General features: G+C 42.2%; 1 protein-coding gene across 3 annotated transcripts in view; it reads left to right on the plus strand.

Annotated features, from left to right (window-relative positions):
- Nucleotides 1-3,475: 3,475 nt before the first annotated feature.
- Nucleotides 3,476-12,867, plus strand: part of SMARCA1 (SWI/SNF related, matrix associated, actin dependent regulator of chromatin, subfamily a, member 1) — an 81,966-nt gene continuing 72,574 nt past the window's right edge. For 2 of the 3 annotated variants that reach the window (XM_040999464.1, XM_040999463.1), the window contains exons 1-5: nucleotides 3,476-3,673; nucleotides 8,956-9,039; nucleotides 11,601-11,767; nucleotides 12,447-12,547; nucleotides 12,661-12,761. In XM_040999464.1, the coding sequence (XP_040855398.1) occupies nucleotides 3,476-3,673; nucleotides 8,956-9,039; nucleotides 11,601-11,767; nucleotides 12,447-12,547; nucleotides 12,661-12,761 (651 nt within the window). Of the gene's footprint in view, nucleotides 3,674-8,955; nucleotides 9,054-11,599; nucleotides 11,768-12,446; nucleotides 12,548-12,660; nucleotides 12,762-12,867 lie in introns of all 3 variants that reach the window. The other variant, XM_040999465.1, reaches the window with a different exon arrangement.

The raw sequence follows: 12,867 nt of genomic DNA on the forward strand, positions 1-12,867 counted from the left end.
GTCCCAGCTACTGTGGTCATATGCAGAGTGATTCACTGGCTAGATGATGTCTTTCTACCTCTGTCTGTCTTCCTTTTGTCTGTCTCAATGCCTTACAAATATATATATATATAAATCATTTCCTAGAATTATCAGGATGTTAAGCTGTATCATAGGTAAAGCATCTAGCACAGACTCTGATACAATAGTGGATGCCTTAGTCAGCCCTCCCTTAACATACAGAACACTGAGAAAAATGTCGTTTTTCAAAAATGCCACTTTTTAAAAAGTCTTTTAAAAAGTGGTGAGAAAGCTTAGATATGAGCAGAATGGTTACAGTTGTCAGCAACATTCTGTGACCAGAATGCTTTGTATTAGTTTCTGAGGAACACTGATCAATGGGATCCCTGTGTGGCTTTAAAGTCACATTGTGGTCTAAATAACATATTTCTGATAGTGGATAAGAAAAGGAACACCAAGGCCTTGGCCTTGCCTTTATGCACTTCATAAAGTATTTAATATCGCCGGCGGATACACATTCTTGTCACTACAAAACAAGTTTGGCTCTGGGAAAATGATTATTGTGCAACTTTGATGATAGCCGTAATCTCCCAGAATGGACACACTGTCCTGGTGACTGGGATTAATTTCTGACGGTCCCAAATGTAGCTCCAAGATTCTTTATGAAAAGTTTGCTTTGATCTCCAAACCCTGTGGAATAGAACAATTAAACAGCATTCACATGAAAAGACATAATGGGGGAAAGGGTAGCAGAGAGCAAGGTGTTGGGTAGCATCAGAAGCAGGGTGACTGGCTGCACAAAGTCTACAGATCATTAATTTTAGGCAGATTTTCAAATAAGGAATGGTACATGCTCTGCAAATAGCAGCTGCTCCCATAAGCCAATATTTACATGGATCCCGTGGCAAGGTCTATTGAGCATCAACCTTTCCAGCCCAATTCATACACTTTACAGCACTTTCAGCCATGCATCTTGAAAAGGAAGGAACACATTATACATACATGGACAACTGCCAGCATGCAAATATGTTCTGGTCCTCAAATCAATTCCTAACTTTTTTTTATTGGTGGAACTTGGAAGTCATGCTCCTACAGAACAGGTTTTTAACAGGTTTTTAACATGGGCTGTGGGTTTTCCAAATGTCTTCAAAAGGTTGTATTGAACTCACAAAGTAAGTGAAACAATGCATATTGCAAGGACAAATACAGGGCATTGAAGGACTTACACAAGCAAGAGCACATCAGCGCATAGCAAATAGCTCTTCAGCATCTCTCCCTTTTTTTTGAGAGTTATTTTATTACCGTTACTTGAAGTCAGAAAGAGAAGAAGAGAGGGGGAGAAAGAGAGAGACAGAGACAGTCTTCCATCTAAATGGCCACAATGGCCAAACTGGGCCAATTCAGAATGTGTGTCTCCCATGTGGATGCAGGGCCAAACTCCTCTACCTTCCCAGGCCTTCAGCAGGGAGCTGGGTCAGGAGTGAAGTAACTGGGACTCAAATTGGTGCCCAAATGGGATGCTGCTGTCTACAGGTGGAATATTAACCTACGCTGCTAAGGTGCTGGCCCCAGCCTCTTTCCTTCGAAATCCAGCTATCTTCTTAGCTATAGTTTTGTGAAAAGGAAATCCTCCACCATCATTGCCTGTGTGCAAGGGGCCTTGTCAAGCCAGGGGGGGTGCTACTTGTATCACTGCATCCTGGTGTTTAACCAAAGAACCCTTAATGATTGCAGCTATGGGAAAGGGGTAGAGTGTCTAAGTGGAAGTCTTAAGACACTTCAAATTTCATTCTTGAGTATATCTAAACACTTTAAACAAAAACCACATTTCAAATGACCCATAAAGTTAATTCTGCCCCCACATTTCGATTGACATTGACACTTAAAAAACACGAGGCACTTTTATAACTGAGATATGCTATGTCTTACGGTTAGAACACATATGTATGTCAGAATGAGTAACACGGGCACTGGCTGGGGAAATGTACAGCCCCAAATCAAAGCTGGAGCTGCCAGCTTCTCCTTTCCCCTTTCATTAGCACCAGCTTAATGTCTTTTCCCTCTTTTTCTTGGGACAGGATCTCACACTCATTCACACTAATTTGTAAATGACCAACACCAGCTTAAAAAGAAAAAAAAAAGTCATATGGTTTGTGTACATAGAGGATCTTAGGCTTGAAAACAAAAAGAAATTGGGCCACTACTCCCCAAGAAAAAGGAGCAATTGTGTGCTATTTGCAGAAATCACACCTCATTTCAGATTGGCAATTGAAGGAGAAATGCCGAGGAAAATTAGTCATGACTTCTTTTCACTTGGGAAAGTGCTGCCTTCATTTTTGGCAGCTGTGGTCTTTGTGCTTGTTGCTTGGTTTACTGTTTTCTCTTGGCCCTAATGACAGAAAATTAAAGGCCAGGATGCAAACCCAATCGAAATAAATGGTGCGGAGGGGGGAAGGGGGATAAAAGCAATAATACTATTTTACGGTTAACGTTTGTATACTGTGGCATCCTATAGAAGAATTTTTTACATCTGTGATTACGTATGCAACTGGAGCTGAAGTACCGACAGATAATAACGGAGATGCAAACAGAAAGCGAATCGAAAAAAAATCACATTCAGTTAATAATGTCAGGTACCTACCATGTGTTGCCCCAGGTTCTGTGGGGGACCTTGACCTTGTCTCTCAGGAGTTTTAAGATTCAGCGGTAAAATCAAAATAAGGGCTCATGCCCGGTGGCCGTCTGGCGGGTTGAAATACGGAAAACCCCCTAGGGAGGTTTCCCTTGTCAGTGAAGGTTGGCAGTCAGAATAGTCAAAGAGAGCATCCCCAGCACAGTTTGGAAAGGTGGGAACAGCACAACTAGTGCTACTCGTTTAGAGACCTGGGACTGGTCAATCCCCGGAAAGGGTCTGGGCTTTGCAAATGGGTGGGGGTGGGTGGAGAAAGCCTTTGGCTGAACAGTTACACGCCCAGAAAAAAGTTCTTTGTGCAAGAGGGGAGGGCGTCCCGAGGTACAAAGAGCAGATGTGTGTAAGAGAAAGTGGATTCCGCTTGCACACGTTTGTGAGGGGAGCTCCGTTTCAGTGTGGGGGCGTGTGGCAAGGGAGGTTTTCGGGGGACGCCAGCTGCAGGTTCCCGCTTCCACCCAGTCCGCGCCTCCCGCGAAAGGCAACAGTTGGTTGTGTGGGGCCGGCCCGGGCTCTGGGTGGGGAGGGGGAGTCTCGCGATCGTTGAGGGGGGGGTGGGGGAAAAGGGGGAGGGTTGGGGGGGAGGCCATGACGTAGGGTGGGTGGACGGAAGTGGGGCAGGGTTGAGGGTTATTTAAAGAAGGGGGGCCGCGCGAAGGGGTTGGAAGCAGAGTGATTCCCCACCCTTGCTCCATCTAGCTCTTTCCCGAGCCGCCGCCGCCGCCGCCGCCGCCCAGGAGCCCTCATCCCCTTCCTCGACCCCTCCGTCGTTCCCGCTCCAACGCCATGGAGCCGGACGCCGCAGCAGAGGCAGCCACCGTGGCAGCCGTGGATACGACCGCCACCGTCGTGATCGTGGAAGAGGACGAGCAGCCGGGGCCGTCCACCTTTGAGGAGGGAGCCGCCGCCGCCGCTGCCGCTGGCGCTTCCACCGAAGCCACCGAAGCCACCGCCGCCACCGAGAAGGGCGAGAAGAAGAAGGAGGTAAATAGAAAGGGGGTGTGTGTCTGCGTGCGCGCGCGCGCCCTCCTGTGCGGCCGTGTGCGGGGCCCCTCGGAGGGGCCCAAGCCCTGACCTTTGGGCGCCGACAGGTACCGGCGGAGGTGGCCGGCGTTGGGGGCAGCTGGCTGGCGCGGGGCGGCGGCGGCTCATCGCCTGCGCTCCCCTCCCCCTTCCCTGTTCGCCGCCGGCGGCCGGGGGCGGGGCTGGCGCGCGGGCGGGCGGGCTCGGGGCGCTGGGGTGCGCCTTTATCCCGGGGCTGCAGAGGGGGCTTGGAACCCCCTGGAATACCACCCCCCCGACTCCCGACTCGCTGCACCCTCCCGGAACCGGGGTAACGGGATGCGGGATGGCGCCGTGCGGTGGAAAAAAAGCCTCTGCCTCTCCTTCGTTCGTTTGCTCGCTCGCTTTCTCGCTCTTGCTCTTTCGCTCCCCGCCCCCCCCCCTTCCCGTCGGCCTCTGCCTGGGAAATCTGGGCCCTTCAATCCCACACTCTAGCTAAAGGGGTTTGGCTGGGGGCTTATTTTTGCAATTGCAATTTCAAGGTGTTAGCGCTGGAGGGATGAAGGATGAGAGGGAAAACATTTATTTTTGGGATTGATAATATCGGGCTTTTGGATGGCAGAAAGAAAAAAAAATCATCCCTTGTTCTTCTGCTCCACGCCTGCTGAGGTGGGGTGTCACTTCCAGAAAACGAGCTCTCCTCGTGGTACCCTCCTCCCATCCCAAAAGCCAAATTGAGGAACCATGAACTCTGGTTTAGGAAAATTTTCGACGTCTGCACCCGTACCTTTGCCTGCCCCGCCCCCCCGACGGTATAGTGTTTCACTTCAGGGCCACCCAGATGGTCCCCCAATCCGGCCCCAAGCTTTCCAAGCTTCCGCCTCCCTGTCCTAATAGGCGCAGCTCGCTCCTGGCTCGTGGACACGCGCAGGTTGTGTGTGTGTGTGTGTGTGTGTGTGCACGCGCGCGCGCGCACACGCATTCTTGTGTGTCTGTGTGCGCGCGTAATTATTTTTTAAAAAATCTAGCTTTGCGGAGATGAGTGGCTAGTAATACCAGTCGATTTCGTATCTATGAAAGTCAAATCCACAAAATACATATTAATCGCATAAAGCATATTTCACATTGAGGCATGCAAATAAAAGTATGAAATGCTTTCAAAAATTGAGATAAAAATAGCATTGGGTGTAAGGAGCTGCCATGTATATAACCAGCTAGGAGAATGGATGGTTCATGGCTAGAGCCTCCCCTTACCAGCAGCCATATAGCAATTAAAACCTGTGGATAATTAAAATTATGCTTTAGAGATCTCAAGTGGCTTTGTCTGTATCACTGTACGATCCTGTACAACCAAATGGAAAGCTTTGGGGGGAAATGAACACCTTTTCCCTTGTGTTAGAAGGTAATTTTAAATTCAGCCCTTGCTTAAGTGAGATATTGAAGGTTCCAGGGTTGATTAACTAGAAAAACAATTGTGATGCTAAGTGAAAGCCCCTCAAAATGCATTTTAAGCTCTACACAATCCTTTGGTCAGCAGGGTGGTATTGACGATGAAAGTTGGGTTGGTACAAATGTTCAAAAATTCAGACTTATGTCCAGGTGTCATTTATTCCATAGCCTGGACAATGTAACTGCTAAACTATTATTATTATTTTTTTTTTTAGTGTCACTCTATAGGTTGCTGAGTTTTCAGGTTGTACAGTTTTTGAACTACGAAACAACTGGAGGAGGGGTCAGTTATAAAACTTACGTAAGCTCTGAGCTTATAGGTTATAGCTTATAGGTTCAAGAACTTTGTAGTCTCAGCACAGATTACCCTAATGGTGCTTCATTAGTCTGCACAGGTTGGGGAAGTGAAGTATAACCTGGCAGGAACCTCCTGGGTGTAAAAGTGTAGTAGAGTTGCTGCTTTGTTTTGCTCAAAATCTTCACTGTGGTGCCCACTACCTTGGCTTAAGTTGTGTACTAACAGAGATGAACCTTTCCTTCATTGTACAGCAGTTGTATTCTGACTGTGGATACCAAGGCTGTTGCTTCCCTTTAGTTCAATAACCACTAACCACTTTCCAGATCTTTCCAGGATTGTGCTGATTTTTTTTTTTTTTTTGGTGTGCTTCTGTCTTACGCCTCAGTTGCCATGCTGTTAACAATTATATTTTTAACAAAGATTTATTTTATTTGAATGTCAGAGTTACAGATAGGGAAGCAGAGACAGAGAGATAATGAAGAAAGAGAGACATTTCTTCTGATGACTCAGTCCCCAAATGGCCATAACAGTTGGAGTTGGGCCAGGCTGAAGCCAGAAGTTAGGGGCCTCTTCTGGGTCTCCTACATGAGTGCAGGGTCCAAGCACTTGGGCCGTCTTGTGCTGCTTCTCCCATTCTCGTGCCATTAGCAGGAGCTGGTACAGAAGTGGAGCAGCCAGGGCTTGAACTGACACCCAAATGGGATTGCACATGGCAGTTTTATCCGATATCCCGAGATGCCAACTCCTTCCTATCACTTTTTATGCACTGCTTCTACTTCATCAGAAAGAATTTAATTTATATACATGTGAGAGAACCATAAAACCAATTATAAAATCAACTGTAAAATGCAAAGTAGTGATACAGCAGGAAGAAGGAAATAATTACACCTGAACACTAAGGGTTATTCTTGCTCCTGCAGTGAAACACATGTTTTGGTACTGGGCTCCTGCCGTGTCTTCTTGCTGTCTCCAGTGAACTTGCCTTTCCCATGTCATTTGTTGCTGTTTTTAGTCTCTGTAGTATGGGAAGCCACATTATCAAACTTGCTGGAATTGTGTCTCAAATAAAAGAAAGCAGGCTTTTGGATAAGAGCATTTTCTCTTTCATTTAAAGAAATTAATTTATTAATTTGAAAGACAAAGAAATAGAAGAGAGCAATCACGTGTCTGTTGATTCCCTCCCTAAAGGGCTGTAACAACAGGGTTGGATGAGGCAGAAGTCCGGAGAGACTGGAACTCCATCTGGTTCTTCCACATGGGTGCAGGGGCCCAAGGACTTGGGTCATGTTTTGCTGCTTTCCCAGATGCATTAGCAGGCAGCTGGATCAGAAGTACAGCTGCTGGGACTAGAACCAGCACTTACATGGGGTGCTGGTGCCACAGGTGGCAGTTTGACCCACTCCACCAAGATGAGTGAAGTAGATGGGATTAGGTGAATTGACTTGTGACATTTATGACTGCTATGCTCAGGCATTTGTGCTTATCTCCTGTTCTTGGGCTTGGTTTAAGTGACAGTTGGTTTTGCCAATGAAGACGTCAAACTAAAGGTCAGGGCTCTTAACACAAGAGTTTTTGATGGTCTTGTGCTGCATTTTTATGGTATCTGGACTACCAAATGATAACATCTATAAACAATCATTACGTTATCTTGGCTCCTTTTATCTTTTCTTGTATGAGAAATATTTTGGAAAATATAAATGTACACACAAATATCTGTGCATATGGATATATGTGTGTGTGTGCGTGTAGATCTGGATATGTACGTGTATGTAAACAGGTGTACATGTGTGTAAATGGGTGTATGTGGATATGTGTATATATACATGAATTTGTATGTATTTGTATATATACATATATAAATGAGAAGGTAAAGAAGATAGGCATTTTACAATTTGTTGTGGGAGATAGTGCCAATTAAATTACCCATAGCTTTTAATAGCACTATTCAAGAGTAGGGATTTTTATTAGTATGTAATTAAATTCTTATTATATCCTAACTGCAAAGTAAGCAAAAAAGTAATGCATAAAATGTTTTCTCTAAAACTAAAGGTTCTATTTTTTGTAAGTGAGGTTTACTTCCCACAGTTAGCTCTATAGCTGTGTAAATGAGGTGAAGGGATTTTCACTGCCATCAAGTTGAAAATTTAGACCTCATATCACTTTTTGAAAAATGATAAAGGTTTAGACTTTGATACCTAGTTTTCCTTGTTAGTATGAATGAAAGAGGATTTATAGTATACATGGCTATTTGAAAGTGTGGGTTTGGGGGGACCTTCAGCAGTTGTTCATTCCCAGCACCTCAGGATTATATCAAAATATTTCACATGATTGATCTATAATCCATATGAGATATTATAAATCAGGATGATGACTTGGCTTAGAGAAACTGAAAGATGCATGAGCAGCAGGCCAAAGACAGACTTTGACCAGGGTTAAGTTCTATAATCTTAGTTTGGATTACCTCAAAATAGAGATTTTAGTAAATATTGGAAGATTTATTTATTAACTGTTGGATGCCTATTTTTAATGTTTAAAGTCATGATGTATTGTTGATTTGTAACCTGTTTTCAGATTCATTGACAAAGCCATGATAAAATTGACAGCTTCTATAGTTTTCACAAAGATTTGTGTTGAAAAACTCTGGAATTTTCTCTTAATTGGGAGAGTATATGTTTTCATTTTGTTTCTTGATTTCTAAGAGAAAAAAATTTGTTTGCTGTTCATGTCTGCAAATGTAAGCAGTTCTTTACAGATGATAGAATCATGAGATAACCTATCACACAACTTCACTATTTTAAGTTGCTGATTGATTTTCTTTCTCATTAAATTACACATTTTAAAGTATTGGAAATTAATGATTAATAGTCCTGATAAGCTGCCTTTACAAAGCACTAAAATAGTTTAAAGTACTTTCCTTTCCAGTTATAGAAAATGAACATGTCAAATATTTGAAATCATATTATTAAATTATTTTAAATATATATGGTCACAGTGTATTACATAAAACATTTAAATATTCTAAGTGAACTATGAAAACAAATTTTGAAAAGTGTCTTTTTAGGGGCAGAAGCCACAGCTGTTTCTTCTGAAAGTCTGGCTTGTTTCTGTTACATAAAGAAGTGTTTCTGAGAATTAATATTTACTTTCTTTGAATTCTTTGGTTTGTGGTTGATAATATTAGCCTGTTTTAGATTTTTAAGTCCTTAGTTAATGGTTACATGTTTTCTTATGTTTTAAATTAAAAAAATAGATGAGAAGGTTCAGTGTTTTGGCTTTTGGTTTTATTTAATATCATTAGTCTGGCTTTCCTGATTTTTTTTTTTTTTTTAGATTTTTTTTAGTTGGATCTCAGGTGTACAGAACTGCATTAATTGTACACCTTAATTCATAAATGTTGTCATCATTGGTCTATGCATGTCCTACATTTACTTATTTGTACTTTCTGAAAATGAGAACATTGACTAATTTTAAGACCTTGCCTTGCAATTTGATGACATTTATTTCTTTGACATTCTAGAAAAACATTTCTCCTTTCCAACTCAAGCTTGGCATGAAAGCTAAGTCTGAGAAAGAAATGGACCCAGAGTATGAAGAGAAAATGGTAAATATACTCTTGGATAAAATGGGGAATATGTAGTTAAATTTATAGAGGTGATGGAAAAGAAAGAAGTATGCATGTTTGTGTATAATACATTAGCAAGTCCGAGTTTTGAAACTGAAAATAAATTTGCTGTATAATCCATCATGTGTTTTGTTGAATAAATTCATCTCACTCTTCAGACGAGTAAGTTAAGGATCTGAGAAACTGCATTGGAATATTGGTATTAGAAACTGTATGTTCTAATTTTTGTTCAGTGTTCTTTACCTCATAATAAAATGCATTATTATGGTTTGAGTATTTTCTTTCTGTAATTAAAATGATTTTATTTATTGGTGCCAGCATGGTGGCTTACGAGGTAAAATACCACGTGTGATATTGGCATCCCGTACGGGCATGCTTTGGAGTTCTGGCTGCTCTGCTTTCAATCCTGCTCCCTGTTAATGCACCCGGGAAAGCAGCAGAAGGTGGCTTAAATGCCTGGGCCTCTGCCTCACATGTGGGAGACCAGGCTTTGGCCCGGGCCAACCCTGGCCATTGCGGCCTTGTAGGAAGTGAAACAGCTGATGGAAGATCTCTCTCTCTCCCTCTCTCTTTCTGTAACTCTGCTTTTCAAATAAATTTTTTTTATTTGAAAGATTTATAGAGATAAAGAGGGAGATACATAGTGAGAGGCCCAAGAACTTGGGTCATCTTAGCTGCTTTACCAGGTTCATTAGCAGGGAGCTGAATTTGAAATGGGGCAGCTGTGACTCCAGCTGGTGCCTGTATGGGATGCTGATGTTATAGGCAACAGCTAAACTTGCTGTGCCACAATGCCAGCTCTATCCAGAATATTTTATACTTTAAATAATTGTGGCACTATCATTGTGGCTTTGTGACCTGAGAAATCCAGTCCAAAATCCAGACTGATTTTTTTTCTTTTTCCTTCTTGCTTTGGAAAAATGAGGGTATCTCAAAAAGTTCATGGAAAACACAATTGGAAGATTGTTTGAATGTAAAACATTCTTGAAATCTATGCATAGCTTTTTCTTCATAGTACTCAATTTTCAGGAACTGTTTGAAAACTGTAAGTGAATGCTACACACTATGGAAGCATGCAATATGATAAGTGAGGGAGTACATTTTATCTTCATTATCCTGTTAAATTACTTCACTATACATTTAATTATTTAATTTTTATCACTAAACTCAGTACTTTGCTTTAGTTTTAACTGAACTTTTATGCCTTTGGATCTTTGAAGAAGTTGAAACTCTTTTTCCTCCCTAAGGGAGTGTTTTTGCAGTAGTAGTGTAAGTGGAGCTGAGTACACTTTCCCGTTGTTCATAGCTGTTTTACGAGACTCTGTGTCATAAGGTTTAAGGGCGCATCTAACATAGACAGTTACTGTTTTAACAACTCTAAAAACAACATTCCAGTGAGGATAACATAAAATGGAAAGTTTCTGGCCTCCTTCCAGCTAACGGTCTGAATATATTTGTCTAACTCTTGGATTTATGTTAATGAACTCTTCTGGAAGTTTCTGGTGTTATTAATTATGCATCCATCCTGAGGAATCCAAGTAGTTTTTGCCCTGTGGTTAGAAAGTGACTGAAAGATCCTTGTTTTTCTTTTATGTAGAATGATGTGCATACCTTTAAAGCATTTTTAACTGAAAAAGATTTTGGCTGTATTTGTTTGGTGTAAGTTATGTGGTGCTTGACAGCTTATTGTAAAATGAGATTGTATGTTAACCTTTAGTAGTTAATATATAAAGTCAGATTTACAGAGAAGGAGAGACAGAGAGAAAAATCTTCCATCTACCGGGTCATTCCCCTAGTAGCCACAATGGCTGGAACTGAGCCAATCCGAAGCCAGGGGCTTCTTCTGGGTCTCCCAGGAGGGTGCAGAGTCCCAAGGACTTGGACTGTCCTCAACTGCTTTCCCAGGCCATAAGCAGGGAGCTGGATGGGAAGTGAAGCTGCCGGGATTAGAACTGGCACCCATATGGGATCCTGGCAACACAAGACAAGGACTTTAGCCACTAGGCTACTGTGCTGGGCTCAGTGTTTATTATGTTACTTACCATATTAAAGAGATTACACTAAATGCTTTCAGTTATTTCTAGATTGAACTTAAATAAAGTCATAGTAATTTCAAAATTGGGGAGTATATTATGTTTGATGTTTAATTTTGTTACTGTTTAGGAAAAGGAAAGCAAATCATGTTTTTGGAAAAATTGTTTGCCTATGGATCTTTAAGAAGAAAAGTACTTCTTGTCGGGACATTAAGTCTGTCAGATAATTTTGTTTCTATTTAAACTATTTGAAAATCTTTGAATTCTGCTACCTAATAGTGTTGGAGCTTTGGGCAAAATTTTTGTTGGCTTCTCAGCGCCGTTGCATTATCATCTGTGAAATGAGAGTTAAGCTAGTAACTACATCCTAGGTTTCTTAAGAGAATTCAACAGGTTAGTATATTCCAAAGTGCTTAGAGCATGGTACGAAGTAAGCATAGTATGTATGTTAAACAACATTGAACAAAAAAGGAAAACCGGTACTTTTTCTTTTGTTTTGCAAATTAGAAAGCAGACAGAGCAAAGAGATTTGAATTTTTACTGAAGCAGACAGAACTTTTTGCACACTTCATTCAACCATCAGCGCAGAAATCTCCAACATCTCCTCTGAACATGAAATTGGGACGCCCTCGAATAAAGAAAGATGAGAAGCAGAATTTAATTTCCGCTGGAGAGTATGTTGGCATCTCTCTCTGCTTCTTCCTCCTGCCCTCTCCCTTCCTTCATTCTCTCCTTTCCTTTTCACATATTATGCATTGTTTTGTATGAAAACAATTAGTTTAATTGCTATTGTACATATGTTGTGTATATATGTGTATATATATATATATTTTTTTTTTCCCCCATACCAGAGGTCAATCAGTAAAACTGCAGGCGGGCTCTGATCAATCCTTTCTTTTTTAAAGCATATTTTCTTTTGGAGGGGGAGGGTTGTTTTTAAAGATTTATTCATTTGAAAGGTAGAGTTATGGAGAGAGGGAGAGAGAGAGAGAGATACCTTTCATCCATTGGTTCATTTCCCAAAACACAGAGGCTGATCCAGCCTGAATCCAGGAGTCCAACCTTACAACCTGCTCTCTCACATGGAGTTTGGCATCTTCCACTGCTTTTGCAGGGGCTTCAGTAGGGAACTGGACCAGAAGCAGAGCAGCAGATAGGTGAACCAGTGCTCACATGGTATGCCAGCATAGCAGACAGTGGCTTAACATACTGTACCACAGCACTGGCCCTGGTTCTGCCCAGTTCTGCAATTCTTAACCAGACCCTCTGTGTTTTATAGTAACAGTGTCAACGGGTGCAACCTGTAGCACTGTGTTCATGGTGAAGAGGAACGTGTTTCCTTTATTATTCCAGTTATCGCCACAGGCGGACGGAACAAGAAGAGGATGAAGAGCTCCTGTCAGAGAGCCGGAAAACATCGCATGTGTGTGTGAGGTTCGAGGTGTCCCCTTCCTGTAAGTCCTCAGCCCCCTACTGATATCCTTTACGGTTTGATTTTGGGGGAAAAACAAAAGTGGACTTGAGTGTGTTCACGCAAACAAGAGACACGCTTGATCTCTTTCATCAGATGTGAAAGGAGGACCGCTGAGAGATTATCAGATTCGAGGACTCAACTGGCTGATCTCGCTGTATGAAAATGGAGTCAATGGCATTTTGGCAGATGAAATGGTAAGGAGTGGGTAGCTAAGAGCACTAGGTCAGTTCTCAGTGCTTTTTGGTGTACATTTAAAACACCTGAGCCTTCCTGACCCTTTCTTGGTGTCTATAGGCTTTC

The sequence above is a fragment of the Ochotona curzoniae genome, unplaced genomic scaffold (assembly GCF_017591425.1).
Source record: "Ochotona curzoniae isolate NIBS_2020 unplaced genomic scaffold, NIBS_Ocur_1.0 scaffold_1852, whole genome shotgun sequence".
Lineage (NCBI taxonomy): Eukaryota > Metazoa > Chordata > Mammalia > Lagomorpha > Ochotonidae > Ochotona > Ochotona curzoniae.